At 39.2% G+C, this 21,392-nt stretch overlaps 3 protein-coding genes across 3 annotated transcripts; 1 reads left to right on the top strand and 2 right to left on the bottom strand.

Moving 5' to 3' along the window:
• The first annotated feature begins 1,729 nt into the window (after nucleotides 1-1,729).
• On the top strand, nucleotides 1,730-2,998 carry LOC110906930 (receptor-like protein kinase HERK 1). The gene has a single exon (XM_022151986.1). It carries the CDS (start codon nucleotides 1,730-1,732, stop codon nucleotides 2,996-2,998), a length of 1,269 nt encoding a protein of 422 aa, XP_022007678.1.
• A 13-nt stretch (nucleotides 2,999-3,011) lies between these two features.
• LOC110906929 (nacrein-like protein C1) lies at nucleotides 3,012-16,998 on the bottom strand. The gene is made up of 2 exons (XM_022151985.1): nucleotides 16,470-16,998; nucleotides 3,012-3,025 (listed from the first exon to the last, which is right to left on the bottom strand). Exons 1-2 carry the CDS (start codon nucleotides 16,996-16,998, stop codon nucleotides 3,012-3,014), a joined length of 543 nt encoding a protein of 180 aa, XP_022007677.1.
• A 1,286-nt stretch (nucleotides 16,999-18,284) lies between these two features.
• Nucleotides 18,285-19,574, bottom strand: LOC110906928 (titin-like). Its single transcript, XM_022151984.1, has one exon. The coding sequence runs from the start codon at nucleotides 19,572-19,574 to the stop codon at nucleotides 18,285-18,287; it is 1,290 nt and encodes a 429-aa protein (XP_022007676.1).
• Between the last annotated feature and the right edge of the window lie 1,818 nt (nucleotides 19,575-21,392).

Genomic DNA, 21,392 nt, shown 5'->3' with positions numbered 1-21,392 from the left:
CCATTGTTGTATGAGCCGAAGAACAGAAACTGCTTCTGATCCATCTGGAACTTTCCTTGCTCGTCACAGTTCACAAGGAGGTATTGCAGGTGAACCAGTTGAATCTGAACGGAGGTATTGCAGGTGAACCAGTTGAATCTGAACCAGAAGGTAATGGGTCGGGTTTGGGGTGGTTGTTTGGGTCATAGCTTTGCGACATACTTACTTTGTTGTTGTTGTGATCAACTGTTTAAACCGCCGGGAACGAAGCGGTTTTTTTTAAGTGAGATGTTGGGGGTTTTTGGCTAGATCTGGTGGTGATGGTGGCTTTTGATTTGGCGAATGACAGGGATGATGATGGCTTTTGATTTCAGGTGGAGAGGGAGAATGTAGAGAGAGAAGTTGCAGGAAGATGAAGAAGGAGGTGGAGGGGGGGTTTAGAAGAAATGAGGAAGAAGATGAAATTAGAAAGAAGATGAAGTGCCAAAAAAAATATCTAGGGCTTTATTTATAAAGGGGAAGGGGAAATTACAATTTTACCCATCATGTGCAACCCATGTGCCAATTCATTAACCAGGGCTAGGGGTTTGGTTAGACTTAGGGGCCAAAATGGTTAGATATAGGGACCATGGGGGCAGAAACGTTAAAAAATCTTATTTTGGGATAATATAGTAAAACTGACATAACCACAGGGGCCAAAAACCTAATTTACTCATGTCTAAATTACTTTTATACTCTTTTTTTTATCTATTTCTAATGACGTTAATGTCACGAACGTAACGTGTGTAACAAATTAAAAATGCGTATTGTCACGTGCGGGCACCACACGTTAATATTACCATCATACATTGTAAGCATAATGTTTATATAGGTTATATTGAGTTATATCAGATTGTCGAACACAAGTTTTCGTATAATTATTTTTATCACATAACGTGCCGTCAACTATAAACAACTATAGCATCACCGGCACAACCACCCTATGAAAACAATCTAGTTATTTATGTGAACTAACTTTTGATTTTTTTTTTTACATTTATTAAATAAATAAAGTAATTCACAAGTGCATTTATTAAATTATAAAAGGAAATAACGGATGAGGAAAGTTAATAAAATTCTAATATTAATGTGTATGATTCAAAAGTAGTCAATGACTGATATTTAAAATATAGGTTATCTCAATGAGATATTGGTAACTTTAATATAATACAGAATTTATATATATAGCAATTTAACACCAATAATTTAGTGATATATCGGTGATATATCGGTTATATCGGTCAATATCACCGATAATATCGGGTTCAATATTTTGACTGATATTTGACACCGATATTTTACTAAGCGACCTATATGACCGATATAACTGATATAACCGATATATCAGCGGTATTAACGGCATAAAAAATAGTTTATACCCATAGTCTACTATGAAGCTGTCGATACCTACAAACCATTCTCTATTGTTTTTTCTCTTGCACCTTAGCAACAAAGTTTCTTGAACAACCCGAAAAAACATGATTCGCACAACACCTCATTTTGTTGGACACCTCTAAATTGAAAACAAGAGTGGTTTGATATTATGTGTCACGATTGGATAATATATGGTTAACTGGGCCCACTCCCCCCAACCCCCATTGAGTGATCACCATATATACATACTTCATTTGGAACTTCCAACACCACCAATCCACATTCTCATTCAAACATTTAATTACACTTAAACCACTTGAGCTAGCTAGCATTCAAAATGTCCCTAGTTTCCGAAAGGCCTTGCCAAGAATATCCCTTGGATATGATACAAAGGGCTACCGATAATTTCGATGAGTCAAACCTCATCGGAAAAGGAGGTTTCGGAAAAGTATACAAGGGTATGCTTTATTCGGGATGGAATATGACTGTTGTGGCAGTTAAACGTTTGAAACCGGGATCAAAACAAGGTGTTCAACAGTTCCACACAGAAATCAAGATGCTTTCCATGTGCCGTCACTCTCACCTTGTGACCCTGATGGGCTATTGCAAGGAGAATGAAGAGATGATCCTGGTGTATGAATATATGTCGCGTGGCAACCTTGCTGCTCAACTATTCAAATTTCCCAACTCCGGTTTGAGATGGGAGCAACGCCTTAACATATGTATTCAGGCTGCACGTGCGTTACAGTATCTTCACACGGGACACTCGGATATGGTCATTCATCTTGATGTAAAGTGTTCCAACATTTTATTAGATGAGAACATGAATGCCAAAATATCCGATTTGGGATTATCAACCATTATTCCTGCGAACCAGCGTGAAGCGCTAACAACTTTTGTTCAGGGTACTCGGGGATACATAGATCCCCATTACCGCAAATCCAACAAATGCTCAACACAAACAGATGTATATGCTTTTGTTGTCGTACTATTGGAACTATTGACCGGGACACATGTCACAAGTGGTAGGGTCATCCCTGATCCGGATGTCACCCATCTGGCCAAATGGATTCAACAACAGATAAGTAATGGATCACTTAATCAAATCATTGATCAAAGTATTGTGCATGAAATTGCTCCAAATTGTAGAAATAGTTTTGCAAAAATCATAAGTAAATCTTTGCAAATTGATCCTAGCAAACGACCTTTGATGTCCACTGTTGTGGCCCAGCTTGAAGATGCATTGGCAATGCAAACAGGCACAAACCCATCGTCTTCCCTAGTCGACGGTGATCTTCATGGATATTTTAATAGATTCGACACCACGGACACCAATTCCGATGATCTCGATGACCACTTTAATCCATTCAGCACGCACACCGCCTCCCATGATCCAGGTGAAGACTTCAATATATTCAGCATGCACGCCAATGCCAATGCCGAGACCTCAGACAATCATGATAGTTTCAATATATTCCGACTAACAAGCCGTTTGCGAACTCCTGTAACCGATAACTGGAAAAGCAAATGTGAGTTTATGCTACACCAAATAACATTTCACACACTTGTATTGTATTTTCTTTGCACACGACATTTCCATAAGTAATTTTCTTATACTTTTAGTCAAGCAAATCTACAAGTTTTACTCAAAAAATTAAATTAACACTGCTTATAAGTTATAATCAACATTTGATGAAGATCATTATCTATACCATTTATATATTTTTATAAAAAAATATTGACCTCTTTCACGTGGAGAAGAATATTTGTCTTTTATGTTGTAGCTAAATATAACTTGATTTGTGTTTGCAACAGTTACCATCCCATCTCATTCGCTCATCTCTAGTGGACAAGAATTATTACCAACAGTTATCGGCTTGCTTCAGAAAATAAAGAAGTCGCGGCCTGAAAGTTAATGAAAATGTGCAGGAAAATTAACATGCTTACAATGTCGATCTTCTTTGTATGTGTTATGGTATGACATTTACGTTTGTTAACAGAATGTTAAAACCTTGTGTTTCTTGATTAGCTCAATAGAGACTTTGATTGTACTGTAATATTTAAGAGATTTCAATAGAACTCTACTTTGTCAGTTTCATGCTTGTGTGGATTGAAGTCGTTCAATGATATGCAGAAAAAGAATCGTAGAACATCCAAGATTTGAGAACACCCGCTCTCGACTCTCCTGTTAACACAACTGAGTTAGAGCATTCACATCCATTTCTTTGAGTTATACGTTTTATAGCTAGTTTCACCTTTTGTACTAACTTTTTTTTTAACAGGTTTAGATTTTATGTTTTTAATTTTGTAACATCTTTGGATATTAACATTAAAATTAGTTAATTTTATCAATATAATGACTAAAATACCTTTCCATTTTTTTTAATTTTATAACACATTTGGGCACTAACACCTAATTTTATTTAAGTTTAAATCAATTTTACAAAATCTTTTTATTTTTTATTTTCATCTTTTTATTATATCTCTTAATTAACATAAAATCTTATTATTTTTTTATTTGCATCTTTTTATTAAATTTCTTATTTAACATAAAATCTACTTGTTACACCAGTATTTTTTTGTTCATTTATAAAATAAAATGCACGTTCTTGCTAAACAGCTTTTAAAAACTTCAATGCAACAAATTAAACTGTTGAAAAGATTCTGTCGTATAAATTATGAAATAAAGTTGGTGTTTTACAATAGTGACTCAAAAAAGTATTCCTTAAATTACTAGAAATCGATTTTAGCTGCTTAAAATAACTATCTAGTTACGTTATCAGAAATCCAAAATATTGTATTACATATTAAAATCTGACAGTATTAATATGTAATTATTTCTGCTATAATTTTACATAAACTAAACAAGCATAATATGATTATTTAAATATTCAATATTCATAACACATAATATTACATTACACATAATAAATACTTATAATACAATTATATAAATATTTAACTATAGAATACAAAGTTCAAAAATCAACCATAAATATTATTAAAAGCAGATTAGTTTTATCCTAGAATAGAATACAAAGTTCCAAAATCAACCATAAATATTTATTATTAAAAGCAGATTAGTAGATTTTATGTTAAATATGAAATTTCATAAAAAGATGAAAAAAAAAAATAGAGTAAACTGCCATTTTGGTCCCTGTGGTTTGGGCACTTTTGCCATTTTAGTCCAAATCTCAAACTTTTTAAATCTGGGTCCCTGTGGTTTCGTTTTTGTTGCCATTTTAGTCCAAAACTCAAATCAGATCAGATTAAAAAAAAACCTGGTTTTTGTCCTTTTCCTCAGGGACATTTTGGTCATTAAATAAAAAAATCTACCCTCTCTCTCTTTTCTCATTTATAACAAAATCCCAAACACCCTCTCTGCACTTCCTCTCTCTCTCTCTCTAAAGACCACCTTTCTCTCTCTTCTCTCTCTTTCTGACCTCTCTCTCAAACACCACCGCCCCATGAACAACACCACCACAACCTCCTCTCCCCTTCTCACCACCGGCACCACTATCTTCCATGGATAATATCATCAACCTACACGACGACGATTGGGAGCTGCTAGACCACTCCACTTCCGATCAAACCACCGCCTATCTCCACGGAATCGAACAAGATTATTCCGAAGGGTGGGGGTGTGGTGGAATATTCCGTTGGATTTGTTGAAGTATTGGTTGTTTCCGGCAGGCCGAAACCCGAAACACTCTGTAACACCTCGCAAAATCATGTCCAATATAGTATCGATACGTGTTATAAACTTTAAACGCGTGATGAATTGATTCCGAGGGATTAAAATTGTCAAACAATGCAAATATGTAAGTAAAAGGATCCAAAGTGTCAACATGCCAATCTTGTGCCTCGGATTGACCTCACACGACGCTCGTATTCTTTAATGAATAATTTGTCGGACATAGAAAGTCGTTTATGCTTAAAATGAGAAATTTACAAAGCATAGGGGTTAAAAGTGTCAACATGTTAAAAGTTACCTTTGAGTGACCTTTTAACAATCCCAAGAGCATTGTAGTATTTGTATATTTTGCTCTCAAGAATATTGGATAGTAATCTCGTGGAGTTTCGATGAAAACAAGACTTTTCGGATGATCTTACAACTAACCGGGAGCTTAACGGAGTTAATATATGACCCAAGGCCCTTAATAGTTAACTATGGGGGTCATAAGTGCAATAAATGGAAGTTGTATAAACTTAAAATGGACCAAGGACTGAAATTGCAAAGTTTGCAAACTTTTAACCGGAACAGCCCATTGTCGCGGGCTGCGTAAAAGTGCCAGCGACAGAAACTTTGGACCGCTGCATGTTGCAGCTCTTACACTGCCATTGCATGGCTGATTTCGATACCAAGGACTGAGCAAATGGTTTTTCATACAATAGGGACACCTGGGAACATCTGATAACAACATAGGGACATATGGATTGATCTTGGAGACTCAAATTTCCTATATAAGGGCCTTGTAGTTCTTGAATTCATTTGCACATTTGAAGTTTACTCTCTAACTCACTCTCTGAAGCCTCCTGGAGCTAAAGGAAGCTTTCTCTAGTTCAATATTCGTGCTAAGTACTCTAGTAAGTGTTCTTAGCTTCCTAAGTTTAAGTTTTATTAGCTTAATGACCGAAAGTCAAAGTTATCGTAATTAAGCTTTGACTTTGTATTTAATCACAAATGGTCCAGCCATTATTCGAATTGAAAGTGGCTATGTGTTGGTAATTATGTAGGTAATAAACCCTTAAAAGGGCACCTTCTAATTATCACATTATCTCAGTCAATTGTCGGGTCAAACTTATTAATAAAAAGTCAACAGAGTCAGTTTTTACAAATTAATTCATAACTGATAATGCAGAGGTTATGGAACATGTTTGAACACTTAAATAACTTGGTAAATAATATAAGAACATGTTTAGGCATGTTCCAATTCTGAGTTTAGGCTCGGTTCACAACCGAAAGTCGCAAAAGTAGACTTTTGCTTTGATTTTCAGTTCTGACCCGATTTAGCTTAGTGTAGTTATGCCTTAGGGTTCCTTTGGGACCACATTACATGTTAGTATAACAATCTGAGATTATACTATATGGTTCCATAGAAATCTGATTCATATGCATGTTTCCGTTAAATGCTTAAAATGGACCATTATGCCCTTTTATCAATAAAACGAGATTTTTGAAAATGTGAGAGGACAAAAACCTTTATTACTGATATTTAAGTATGTCCTAAAAAGTTGACCTCAGTTTATGGTCTGAAATAAGAGTTATGTTCGATATCATAAAATGAAAGCCTTTTTGTTAATTAAATGGTATTTTGGCATAAATCATATTTAAACTCAAATTTTGGCACCAAAATTGCCATCTACTGTTAAGATATAATATTTAGGGATTTTTGGAAATTTTTGTTAAATTTTAAACTGATCATAACATAGAGTTCTTGCATAGACTCGGTAATTAACGATAATGTCATTTTTGCTAATAAAATGAGTTTTACACATCCTTTACATGTCAAACCTTTTTCTACTGATTTTATACATTAAATAAATTATTTTAAACAGTAGAGGCTGATCAAAATCTCAGATTCCCTTAAAACAACCCGAATATCGTCAAATACCAACTTTTATGCGATTTAGCCGCATAGTATGGTTTAAAACCATATTTAGCACCTAAGACTTGTTACCTACTGATGTTATAACTAAATTTTTATACCTTAATAGTAGGTATAAGTTTTGAACTCAGATTTCTTAATTTAACCCTTAAAGCATATGTGAAATGACGAAAATGCCCCTACGGTGCATAGTTTGGCCATAAAAGATAAATTTCACATATGTATGATATCTTACTGATATAACTTGTTAAAATAAATATCTTTACTAATTATTATAGACCAGAAACTCATATTACTATTTAACCTCTTTTATAAACTTTAAAATGACCAAAATACCCCTACGGGGCTTAAGTTGTTTTTAAATTCGTTTTGGCCATAATGGAAGATATCCTACTGATATCAAAACATCTTTAAAGCATATTAACTTGTGGAACTTGTTCATGACTCATTTGGTTACCTGTTATGCATTTTCGCACTCGGTACGGTTTATGTAACTAGTTTGCATAAATTAACCGAAACCGGTCAAACCTTATAATTTTTACTTCAAAATCCAGAATGTATTTAGTTTACCCATTTTATACAAGTCCTCATACTTGTTGGGTCTAAATCACATTCTAATCCGGTCTTCGCTTAATCTTACATTTTGAACCGTATACCTTTCTTTAAAACTAACCGGTCTAATTTATAACTTAAATAAGACCCGTTAGGAATCTAATAGGTTATTAAAACCTTCGTTCCAGATTAGGAGCCCGGTAAAAGCTACTTGTACTTGCCAATTTGTTATACGGCTGGGATTGAAATTATATTTTAGCTCAGGTAAATACTTTTAACTTATTTTCTCTTATACGGGCTTGGGATACGGTATTTAATAATACCGTTTGGTCGGTTATTGAATCTTTAATCGAATAATGGTTAAATCATTGAGATAACCCGTTTAATCTGTTTTGTTTAATCTAAACCTTTGGGGGGTTAATGACCATGTCCTGGATATCGTCGGCTCATTCATTGAAATGGCCACGACTTAAGCACGGGGTGTAGGCATACACCTGCCAGCGCGTATATAAAAAGATATACCCGCCTGTTGAGTATAACTCGCCGTGGGTTTATATTATGTGGTGTGTCTATTAATCTTATTCCGGCTTCTATCCCGGATCCTGAACGTACGACAAAAATATAAATCTGAATACAAGATTATTTTTAATAATTGTCCCAAGTTATAAAAGAACATTTTTGCCTTGTGCATTTCAATCAATTTCCTTAAACATTTTCAAAAAGAGTCAGTTAATTGTATTTACCAGTATAAACTGACGTATTTTCCAAAAAGGATAAGTGCAGGTACTAAGCGAAATGGGCTGGAACTCCTGAGTATTAAATAAAGAGTCTTGCAAGCTTTTGATACTTAAAATCTGTTGAACAATATTTCTTTCTGTTTTAGATCCGCCTGTGGATCCATCTACAATCCGTTGTATAATATTTTATTATACTTTCGAATCAGTTTGTATTATTATTACTTTAAGACTTCCGCTATGCATTAAACTGTGATTACTTGACTATGATGATATCAACTACGTCACGATACTCCCCACCGGGCCCACCGGCAATACGTGGAAATATCGAGGTGTGACACACCCCCTCTTCTCTTTGTGCACTCCACACCCACCTGGACTCGAAAGAGAGAAAGAAAGTGGTGAAGAGAAACAGAAATCGGGAAAAGAGAGAAATCGGGGAAGATGGTGATGACAGCGGCAGCAGCGCCACCGTCTGCGGCGTTTCGGTGGTGGTTGTGGCCCAAGGGACGGTGAACAAGGAGGGTGGTCAGCGGCGGTACTTTCGTTTCGACAAAATTCCGGTAAGAATGGGTTTCCCCTTTCTTCTTTTTTTCTTGTATTCTCTGATGATTGAAGATGATGATTATTGATATCGCTGAAGATGATGGTGGCTTGCTGTTGTTGAAGATGGTGATCGAGAATGATGATGGAAGTTGTGGTGATGTTGGAAACCGAAGGCAGTAGTGGTGGTGGTGGTTATTCACGGTCAAGTGGCTAGGATTCGTTAGGGAAGATGATCTGCATTTTGGGGGTTAGGGTTAAATGGGGAAGATGATGTTAAATAAGGGTATAAAAGAATTAAATGTATTTAATTTAGTTTATTAATTATTAATATGTTATATTAAAATCAGATGGACAAAAATGCACCTGAACTAAAAGATAAAATAGGCAGGTTGCAAATGTCAAAAAAGGGGGTTTTTGAATTTTGGACTAAAATGACAATAAAAGTGAAACCACAGGGACCCAGATTTAAAAAGTTTGAGATTTGGACTAAAATGGCAAAAGTGCCCAAACCACAGGGACCAAAATGGCAGTTTACTCAAAAAGTAAATAGTTTTAGGTTAATTAAGAGATATAATAAATAGATTTTGTAAAATTGATTTAAACTTAAATAAAAGAGTTAGTTACACCGTTAGTCCATGTGGTTTATAGGAAGTAACAAGATCAGGTATTAATAGTTTAAAATCACATTCTAGGGTACTAACTTTCAATTTTATAACAACCTAGGGTATCAAGACTAATATATGTTAGTTTTTGTGAGAGCACAGGATCGATGACGAACATCAAACATTGCACTTGATTCAAGACATGAAGAACAAAATATGAACAAAATAGAAATGTGTAGAAGATGAAACTCTTTAGTGATGAATCAGTCATCACAGATTATACAAACCAAAGGAGTATACATCATCTACAAGCTGGATTTAGATCACAAAGATCTAAACCCTAGCTTTCTCTCACTAACACACAGTCTCTCTGGAGAGGTGCACCAAGCTACCAGCGTTTCCCTAATCTACACAATACACACATATATATAGGCTAGGGACTAAACCTCGGACAAACCAATTCTACACCAAAAACTCTGACTTTTGCCCTAAACATAAAACTCAGACAAAAGTTCTCCTAAAACTTGGACAAGTTGTCCAAGGATAAACCTTGGACTAACTTTCAAGACATGTACAATAAAGACCCTAACAATTGGAAGGCATGCACTTTTCACCCAAAGTGCATTAACAACTCCCCCTTGATCAATGCATGGTCTTCATGTGGTCTTGAATTCTTCGTTATGGTTGACTTTAACTTGGACTTCTGCTTTGGTTGACCAGAACTGATAAGCGACAGTTACCTGGCAGGAACTGCACTTACAGTCCCCCCCTTAACTGTTGCATCAGTTCTGTGTTGCATCGATAATCTTCAATCACTGGATACTGCACTTACAGACTCCCCCTTGACTGATGATATCATGCATGCTTTCAACTTAAGTTGAGACTTGATCTTTTAGGTAGAGCACAGCGATCTTCAACCCTTCTAATTAAAGACTTGCTGACGATCACTTAAGGCCGCTTTGAGAAACCCGAAGAATCCAACATCAAACACTGTAGATCCTCCCCCTCAAACTACTCCCGAATCAAGTTAACGCGAACCGACCTACAACCACATGTAGGAATATCGCTCGATACATTAATCTTCAAACCTAACCGGTAGCAGAAAGAAACATTGGATTTCCAATGCCCAACATTGAACACTTCAAACTTCACAAAGACATGAAGCTCAGTTCGATAAGTTAATAACAAACTGAACTTTGTAAAAGTACATCCACCATCTTGATCAGAGTCTTCAACCGAGTGTCTGAAATCATTTCATCTCGAATCTTCAAGATCCAATCTCGTATCTTCACAAAATCCACCAATTACCCGTTGACTTTCGTCTCTGTTCTCCCCCTTAATGTAAGAACCCCTATTTCGAGAATCCGATCAGTCACCAACTTGGAAGAGGTACCAAGAAGACTAATCTTTTCTACTCTAACTGGCATACGATAAAGGCACGACCTTCAACTACTTGCCAAACGAACAATTTGCTTCATCACGTCAACACTTGATTGAACCTCGAACAAACTTGACAAAACTCAATCGTACACGAGCTCTAACTTGCTTCATGTTTTAAACACTTCGCCACCGGTAAGATTAACACTAAGTTAATCTCAAAGATAGTAAACATGAACTTGTTTCGATGTAGCACCACGAGCTTTTGGTTTACAAAGAAAATAGGAATTTCAAAATTTTTACTCCCCCTTTTTCTTTGTAAACAATACAAAAATCCAAGCAAGTCTTATTCTCTTCACCTCCTCACTTGATCTGGACAACATAAGTACCATAAAACTTTTTGATAATCCGAAACCGACTTCAAGTTTCCAAACTACACATAATTTTGACTCTTAGTTAGTTATCCGGTACCCCAGGTAACCCGGAATAACTAGAAAAACTCGGAACATGCACAACTCGAAACTTCCGAACTACACAAGCTTCTAAACTTAGTTAAAAATCCGGTACCCCAGGTAACCCGGAATTCTAGAAAATTCGGAACTCGTAAAACCCGAAAGCTCTTGAAACCTCGGATCATATCATCTAAGCAGTATTTAGAGTACAAAGGAACTCGGAACAATCAAAGAAATAAAGGAAGCCCTGAAGAAATTTTCAAACTCGAAACTGATGATTTTAACAGTTAAAAACTCAGAATAGTGACTTTAACAGTTGTGAACATTACACAGTTGTTGAGAAAACTCGGGACTTTGAATAGAACTCGAACATCAGACCAGACTACTGTTTACTGTGACCAATATTCTGACTTAAACTCGGATTTTAAAGTCGGACATGATAACTTGACTAATAGATGTTAAAGTTCGGACTTCAACTGATCAAAACTCGGAAACAGTCAAATGAAAACTCGGACCTGTTGAACACACTAAAACTCGGGCCTGTTGAACAATTCAAATGACTGAACCACTAAAACTCGGACCTGTTTGACTGTTTAAAACTCGGACCCACAAAGGGTTATGGAAACTCGGACTCAAGATAGTGGTCAAAACTTGGATCAGTTGTAAACCTTCTAAAACTCGGACACATCAAATCTATACAACACATATGTCTTGAGAGTTGAGATGTCTTGTATGGAATGAGATAAGTATAAGTGAGAGGATTTAAAAAAAAATCGGACAGAGTTGGGTAAAAAGGTCGGACCACGAGAGGTTATAAAAGTCGGACCGAGTTGGGGTTCAAAAGTCGGACAAACAAAAGTCGAAACTATAGAAAAGTCGGACCATACAAAAGTCAGACCTTCAACTATAACTCAAAAGTCGGAACTATACAAAAGTCGGACTACACTTAGAAAACTCGGACCTACTTGAATGATTAAAAACTCGGACCAAAAGGTTTCTATTAAAACTCGGACCACACAGAACTGATGTCTGAGTTTTGTATTGTTTCAAAATTCGGACCAGCACCTGATTAATAAAGATAAACCTCAGACTTTTGAAGAGAGGTTAAACCTCAGACTATTGGAACCTCAGAACACTTAAAACCAAAACTCAGAGAATTTAGCTGAAACACAAAATCAGAACACTTAAAACCAAAACTCAGACAATTTATTTAGCTGAAACATAAACTCAGAACACTTGAGAGGATTCAAGATTTCGGAGTATTAAAAAACTCGGAACACTAGAGGATCCAAAAATTCGGAGTAGGTTGAAGAGAGTGTAAAACTCAGACAAGTTTCAATAACCAATCTCCGGACTCTCCCCAGTGTGACTTCACACTGGTTCACCAAAACCCCGGAAACACAAACACAGAGTTTTAAACGCAGACGGGTTTAACACTAAGAAAAACTCGGACAGAGCAATTTTTGGATCAAACCTCACATCTGCAACAACTTAGAGAACAAAACAACCACGAACAGCTTCATTTTCTTCAACTTTTCTGCAAAATCTTCAAGTCTTCAAGATGTTTGTCGGAAACAAACATCAAATCAAGAGCAATGGTGATTCAGAAGGCGGTTAGACCATTCTGAATCGGTAACCATGCTCTGATACCACTGTGAGAGCACAGGATCGATGACGAACATCAAACATTGCACTTGATTCAAGACATGAAGAACAAAATATGAACAAGATAGAAATGTGTAGAAGATGAAACTCTTTATTGATGAATCAGTCATCACAGATTACACAAACCAAAGGAGTATACATCATCTACAAGCTGGATTTAGATCACAAAGATCTAAACCCTAGCTTTCTCTCACTAACACATAGTCTCTCTGGAGAGGTGCACCAAGCTACCAGCGTTGCCCTAATCTACACAATACACACATATATATAGGCTAGGGACTAAACCTCGGACAAACCAATTCTACACCAAAAACTCTGACTTTTGCCCTAAACAAAAAACTCAGACAAAAGTTCTCCTAAAACTTGGACAAGTTGTCCAAGGATAAACCTTGGACTAACTTTCAAGACATGTACAATAAAGACCCTAACAATTGGAAGGCATGCACTTTTCACCCAAAGTGCATTAACAACTCCCCCTTGATCAATGCATGGTCTTCATGTGGTCTTGAATTCTTCGTTATGGTTGACTTTAACTTGGACTTCTTCTTTGGTTGACCAGAACTGATAAGCGACAGTTACCCGGCAGGAACTGCACTTACAGTCTCCCCCTTAACTGTTGCATCAAAGGGGGAGTAAAAATTTTGAAATTCCTATTTTCTTTGTAAACAAATCGGTGATCGACACTTGCGTCCATAGAGAGCTTCGAATGGTGCAGCTTGAATGCTTGCATGATAATTGTTATTGTATGAAAATTCAACCAATGGTAGATGAGTGTCCCAACTTCCACCTAAATCCATTACGCAAGCTCGCAACATGTCTTCTAATGTTTGAGTCGTTCGTTCACTCTGTCCGTCTGTTTGCGGGTGAAATGCAGTACTCAGATTCAACTGAGAACCAAATGCTTCTTGAAAGGACTGCCAAATCCTTGACACGAATCTTCCATCTCTATCAGAGATAATCGAGAGAGGCACTCCATGACGTGCAACAATTTCTCTTATATATATTTCGGCAAGTTTGCTCGTGTTGTCTTTCTCTCTGATTGGTAAAAAGTGTGCAGATTTCGTTAAACGGTCTACTATTACCCAAATTGTATCGTGACCTTTGGGCGTCCTTGGCAGTTTCGTTATAAAATCCATCGAAATCTGTTCCCATTTCCATTGGGGTATTTCGGGTTGTTGTAAGAGACCTGACGGCTTCTGGTACTCGGCTTTCACTTTGGCGCATGTTAAACATTTACCAACGTATATCGCAACATCGCCTTTCATTCTTGGCCACCAATAGAAATCCTTAAGATCTTGGTACATCTTATCCGCTCCTGGATGAATCGAGTATCGCGACTTGTGAGCCTCATCAAAAATAATACTTCTCAAACCACCAAACAAAGAAACCCAAATTCGTTTCATGAAGCAGAACGTTCCTTCCCCATTTGGTACCAACTTCTTCTCCATCCCACGGAGATACTCATCCTCAATATTCCTTTCTTTAAGAGCTTCTCTCTGCGCGGTGCGAATGCGCACTGAGAGGTCTGTCTGGACAATCATTTCTAAAACCCTAACCCTTAAGGGCTTGATCCTTTCCTTTCGACTTAGCGCATCGGCGCCCACATTCGCCTTCCCTGGGTGATACTTGATCTCACAATCATAATCATTCAACAATTCTACCCAACGTCTTTGCCTCATGTTAAGCTCCTTTTGATTGAAGATATGTTGCAGGCTCTTGTGATCAGTGAAGATTGTGCACCGCGTACCGTATAAGTAATGTCGCCAGATTTCAAAGCAAACACCACCGCGCCCAATTCCAAGTCATACGTGGTGTAATTTTTCTCGTGGACCTTTAACTGGCGTGACGCATATGCTATAACCTTCTGACGCTGCATCAATACGCAGCCTAAACCTTGACGCGAAGCGTCACAATATACCACGAAGTCGTCCGTGCCTTCGGGCAGTGATAAGATCGGTGCGTCGCAAAGTTTGTTCTTCAACAACTGAAATGCTTCTTCTTGTTTGTCTCCCCATTCAAACTTCTTGTCCTTCTGCGTAAGGGAGGTCAAAGGTTGAGCGATTTTTGAGAAGTCCTCAATGAACCTGCGATAATACCCAGCCAAACCTAAGAATTGTCGAATCTCGGTTGGCGTCTTAGGAGTTTCCCAATTCTTGATCTCCTCGATCTTTGTGGGATCCACATGAATTCCATTTCTATTAACCACATGACCAAGAAATTGAACTTCGCGTAACCAGAACTCGCATTTCGAGAACTTTACGTATAACTTCTCCTTCTTAAGCAGCTCTAAGATGGCCCTCAAATGATGCTCATGTTCTTCTTTTGTCTTTCAGTAGATCAAGATGTCGTCAATGAACGCAATTACGAACTTATCGAGGTATGGCTTACAAACTCTGTTCATCAAGTCCATGAATACAGCTGGCGTGTTTGTCAGACCAAACGACATAACTAGGAACTCGTAATGCCCATAGCGAGTCCTAAAGGCCGTTTTTGGGATACTTTCCTCTTGTATCCTTAACTGATGATATCCTGATCGAAGATCGATTTTTGAGTAAAAACTTGAACCTTGTAATTGATCGAACTGGTCGTCGATCCTTGGCAGGGGATATCTGTTCTTAATTGTCAGCTTGTTCAGCTCCCGATAGTCGATACACACGCGAAAACTACCATTCTTTTTCTTGACAAACAAGACTGGAGCTCCCCAAGGTGAGAAGCTTGGCCTGATGAATCCTTTGTCTAATAGTTCCTGGAGTTGCGTTGACAACTCCTGCATTTCCGAAGGTTCAAGTCTATAAGGTGCCTTGGCCACATGCGCGGCACCTGGAACTAAGTCAATATGGAACTCGACTTGTCTCTGTGAAGGCAATCCTGGCAAGTCTTCTGGAAAGACTTCAGGATATTCCTTTACGACTGGAATGTCTCCTATCTTGGGCTCAGCGACTTCTTTATCAACGATATGTGCCAAAAAGGAAACACACCCATTCTTCAAACACTTTCGAGCTTTTAGGCAGCTAATTATCCTCAATGGCGTATCGCGCTTTTCTCCATGAACCACAATCGTCTCTCCACCCGCCATTGGGATGCGAATGGTCTTCTTGTGACAAACAATCTCGGCTTTGTTGCTTGATAACCAATCTATCCCTACTACCACGTCGAAGCTTCCCAACTCGACTGGCAGTAGATCTAGTGTAAACTCATGTTCTCCTAGTTCGATTACACAACCTCTGAAAACTTCACTTGTTTCAACTAGCTTTCCATTAGCCAGTTCAATTGAGTATGGAATATCTAACTTACTAGCAGTTAACCCAAGTATATTCTTAAATTCTAGCGATACAAAACTATAGTGGGCACCAGTGTCAAATAAAACAGAAGCAAAGCGTTGATCTATAGGGAACGTACCAGTGACAACTTTCGGGTCCTGGCGTGCTTCCCTTGCTCCAATGTTGAATACCCTTCCACGAGCTTGATTGAGTTTTGGGCATTCACGCTTGAAGTGCCCGATGTCTCCGCAGTTAAAGCACCCTGGTCCTCGACCGTTACCATCTCCATTACCACCTTGGTTGTTGTTTTGATTGCGGTTACCATTTCCTGCTTTATTCCCAAAGTTACCGCGATTACCATTTCCGCCGTTGTGGTTCCCATTCCCGTTACCTCCGTGGTTGTTGTTATCATATCCTCTTTGGCCACCACGGCCAGTACCAACCCAATAAGTGTCTTTTGAGTGACCCATGCTTCCACAGGATTCACATTTGCTAAGTCTGCACCGGCCAGCATGATGATGTTGGCATAAATAACACTTGGGCAGAGTGCCCATGTATCCTTTCCCTTTGTGTTCACTGCCAGTCTTTACTTCAGCTGGCGGGTTTGTATCCCTCTTCTTGCTGGCACTGCCGGTACTTTTCTTAAAGTTCGAGAACTTTCTCTTGTTTTCCCCTAAGGATTCAACATGAGTTTCTTTCTTCTTCGGTTCAGAAATTGAAAACTTGTTCAATCTGATGGCTTCTTCTGTAAGTGCAACGCTGAGATCAATGGCTTCAGTAATCATTGCAGGCTTTGAAGTGGTTACCATGCTCATAATCTGGGGTGCTAATCCCCAGATGAAACGCTCCACGCGTTTAAATTCGGGCGTGACCATGTACGGCACTACATGGGACAGATCATGAAACCTCTGAACATATTCGGCGATTTTTGGGCCTTCCATCTTTAGGTTCCAGAATTCCGTTTCTAGCTTTTGTATCTCAGCCCGCAAACAATATTTCTTCCTCATGAGCTCCTTCAGCTCATTCCATGTTAACGCATATGCCGCCGCCTCTCCCAATGTTTGAACTTGCAGATTCCACCATGATAGGGCACCATCAAGAAACAGCCCTGAGATGTATGTAACTTGTTGCTCACGGGCACACTTGCTCATTCTTAAGATTGAATCCGTCTTTTCTGCCCATCTAACGAATGCAACAGCACCTCCAGTGCCGTCGAAATTTAAGGGCTTACAGTCAAGGAATTATTTGTAGGTGCAGCCTGTACAGGCAATATTGTTAACAATCAGTATTAGTGGATGTGTAAGAAGTATCCAAATGTAACGTAATGTGTCTCAAGCGACTTAACATTACCATTGGGTGGGTTGTCGTTGTTGTTGTTGTTTGAGGTATTCCTGCTCGTTTCTGCGTGGGAGGCCGCATACTGTGCTACAGCCGCGGCAATTAGCTCCTGGAGTTCCGCCTTAGTAGTAGGCAGTTGTGCGTTTCGTCATGGAGGCATCTTCTAAAAGATGATCATATGGGTCAGGTCATAGTAAGTATAGTAAATATCCACATAACATCCCATGTTATATTATAAAACAAATAATTAAATAAAGCATGTAGTGAGAACGTTGCCATTGAGCCTTCATTAATCATGACCACAATATAGTTTCGCATGTTTCACAGTACATCATACATCGAAATAAGATCATAGGGTTACATCACCCCCAAAATACAAGTCAGTCTACACTAATCATATACAAAAGTGTGGTCTTTCAAAAGTCTTCGTATGCTGGCCCAATTGCGACTTTCTCACCAAAACAACCTACCTGCACTAAACCAAAATATAGCTACGCTGATGTCGGAGGAGGAGGAGGATAAGAGAAAAGCAAGCGGCACATGTGCACCCAATCCTCCTCAAGGGCATGAATAACGCGCATCAAATAGGCAATCTGCTGCTCATGTATGAGGAAGCGAACATCCAAATCAGGGGGTAATGGAAGAGGAGCTGGTGGTGTAGAAAAAGGAGTCTGACAATGACACGGAGTAGGACGTGGAACTCTCTCTAGCTCCTGAATGCGTCTTCTCAACGCGTCCTGCTGTAACTGCAGGGATATCAGTATGTCATCTCTGGTATACCCGACATGAAACGGGTGATATGGGTCTGATAGTGGCATAACATTGGGCGACGACCAAGAAACGGCTCGCCCGAAGGTACGAAAGATGGTGTAGTGTGAGGAAACTGAGACACAAATGGAACAGCTAACGATACAGGCGGTACGAAAGCAGGCTGTTGTCTCGACGAACCCTCCCCAGGACGAGGTGGAGGAATATCCTGGAGAAAAGTGATAGGAAGATCGGTACGATGGATATCAGACACATGGGGAAAATGAGGGGCAACATCAATCGGTGCAGAGATGGGTGCATGAGAAGGGGTGACAGGTCTAACATATGGGGGATAATCGTCATCGTCGATCCACCCGTTGTGGGTGTCAGCGTATCGAGGATCGATGTGAGTGGCAAAAGGTGCATGGTTAGCATACACAGGGGCCGAATCAGGTAATATCGGTGCAATAACGGGAAGGTCAACAATGGGTGGTGCAATGGCTGGTGCATCCATATCAGGCGGTGCAACGACTGGAGCATCATCAAGAACAGGGTCGTGCACAAGTACATGGTCATGGGCAACAACAGGCTCTGGTGCTATGACAGGCTCAGGGTCGGCAAAGTCCATATCAAAGTCGATAGGTATATCAAGAAACTGATCAATAGGAGCCACTGGTGCCTCCAAGGGCTGGTCAACAGGAATAAACTCGATCTCGCGATCGGGATCAAAATCAGGAGGAAAAACTGGATCAAACTCGTCCTCGAACTCATAATCAAACTCTAACTCGTGAGGTGAACCAGGTACAGCTGACATCGCCACATCTGAGTTAGCGTCAGGAGAGTAGTGTTGCACGCCCCGGTCATGCAAAGAAGCGGATGCCACAGACTCAAACGAGTCTGGACCAGGTGAATCAAAAGGAGCCTCCTCAACAGGAGCCTTAGCAATAGGAATGAAGACATCATCAGCAATCGGGGCCCCACCCTCATGGTCGTCCTCAGGGGGACCCTCAACGAAAAGATCGACGTCGTCATCAGACACAACATCGGGTGGCAAATCCTCCATAGGAAATGCAGCAAGTGGAACGGGAGCAGGGATCTCAGCAAGAGGTAGATCCCCAGCTAGAATGCCATCAGCGAGCTGAACATCGTCCCCGAAGTCGGGCAAAGCGAAAGGCTGAAAATCGTCATCATCCCTGCTGTCAGTATCAGATGTATAAATCTCGGGATCTGTGGGCATCGGGTCATCTAGGCCTACTGCTATGGGGTCTAGTGTGCCAGAAACTCCACTCGAAGAAGACATGATGTCTGTAACAAACAATCACGACAATTGCACATATATCAACATGAAATCAAGTAAGCATGTAAGTCTCAATAATGTATGCAAATAATCATCCTAGTCTTCCCCAGACTATCCCTCCCAGTTTCTCAAACTGAACTCCCTAGCCTCTCAGACTAACTCCCTAGTCTCTAAGACCAACTCCTAGTCTCTAAGACTAAACCTCCCCAATCTCTAAAATTGAATCCCCCAGTTTCTAAGACTGAAACATAAATTTGAAATGTGTAATTGTGCCCTTTTATTTGTAAAATGTTTGTGCCTCGGATCTGGACTTTTAGTGTATGCAATGTAAAAATGTTTTCGTGAGAACCCTAGTGATCATAGTCTAGACTCGAGAAGGAATCCTAGTTCGCTATGATCGAGGCTCTGATACCAAGCTGTCACACCCGGGCTTTTGCGGAAGCGTGGGTTTATTTGGTGTGACTTCTTAATACCATAGCAACAATCATAACCATGCTATATGAAAATGAAGTACAAGATGTTCATCCATTCATTAAGCTTAACAATACCATAACATCATTGTTTGAAAAAGTCGACACTTACGATAAGTTACAAACCATACTTGTTTAAACGTGTTCATAAGACACCACAAAAGACTCTAGATAAAACGAGGTTTGGAGACATGTGACCCATCCAGGCAAGGGTTACACCTCCCAAACCCAACAATCTTGGATGACATCTTTATTTAATACGCAGCCTAACGTGCATCACCTGCCAGATCCGATCAATTCCCTGAAATACATGTAGTTTGAAAAATCAACAAAAAGTTGAGCGAGTTCATGTGTATGTGAGTATGTATAAACCTTTGTAAACGGTGTATGTATGAAAGTCCCTAGTATGTAGCAATAAAGAAAAATGAGATCACCAATGGTTTGCAAGGCCATTGGTATGTGTGAAGTGATGCAGGAAGACTCAAACCTAGCAAATTTGTACCGGGCCTCGGCTGTAAGACATAGTCACCACTATGGGCCGCCTCGGCCTCATGGGTATGGGCTCGCTACACCCAAATAGATCTATCACTCATGTCCCTCGGTCCTACGACGAGGATTAATGGCCTTTAGTAGTCGCCTACCCACTCACATGATCTAACGGTGTATGAAAGTCCCTCCTTAAGCTAACCATACCATGTATTAAAATGCCTGTATAATGGTAACATGTATTTCACCCCCAAAGTTATAAAACTGAAAACAGTTAAGAGAAAAGGGGGACATGAACTCACAGTAGTGCGTCTCCTGAATCGTATCGTCAACTCAAATGTGGTCCGCTACACGACAACCTACAACGTACTAATGTCTATTAGACTGTAGGATCGCGATCTGACCCGAATGAGTCATTCAGAGAAGTTCTACTCTGTTTCAGGTGTGGAATAACAAGAAACAAAGCTAGAAACAGCTGATTCTTCACTTTAATCACTGATTGTATTGATAAACACACGAATACAAGCAGTCTTCACACCGGCAGCACCTCGGTATGGAATTCGTATCATGCATACTGATTTCGCCTGAATGACCACTATATATACTACTCATGATTTCGCCCCAATGTACATGACCACATAAGCGAAATCATCATGTACACATAAGCGAAACCTCTACCTATACCCTATGAGCGAAATCACCTCACTAAACACAATACACTTCCTATTTTCTCGTAAAACGTGCCCTAATCTATACAATGTGATCTAAGACTCGATCCAAGACGAAGTCGACAGATGTAGTGCACCAACAGACTCCCCCTTAGATGTTGACGAGTCGTCCATCGAGTCTTTGACAATATCATGTC

The sequence above is a fragment of the Helianthus annuus genome, chromosome 8 (genome assembly GCF_002127325.2).
Source record: "Helianthus annuus cultivar XRQ/B chromosome 8, HanXRQr2.0-SUNRISE, whole genome shotgun sequence".
In the NCBI taxonomy this organism is placed as follows: domain Eukaryota; kingdom Viridiplantae; phylum Streptophyta; class Magnoliopsida; order Asterales; family Asteraceae; genus Helianthus; species Helianthus annuus.
Note: the sequence above shows the minus strand (reverse complement) of the source record. Positions and strands in the feature narration are given on the sequence as shown.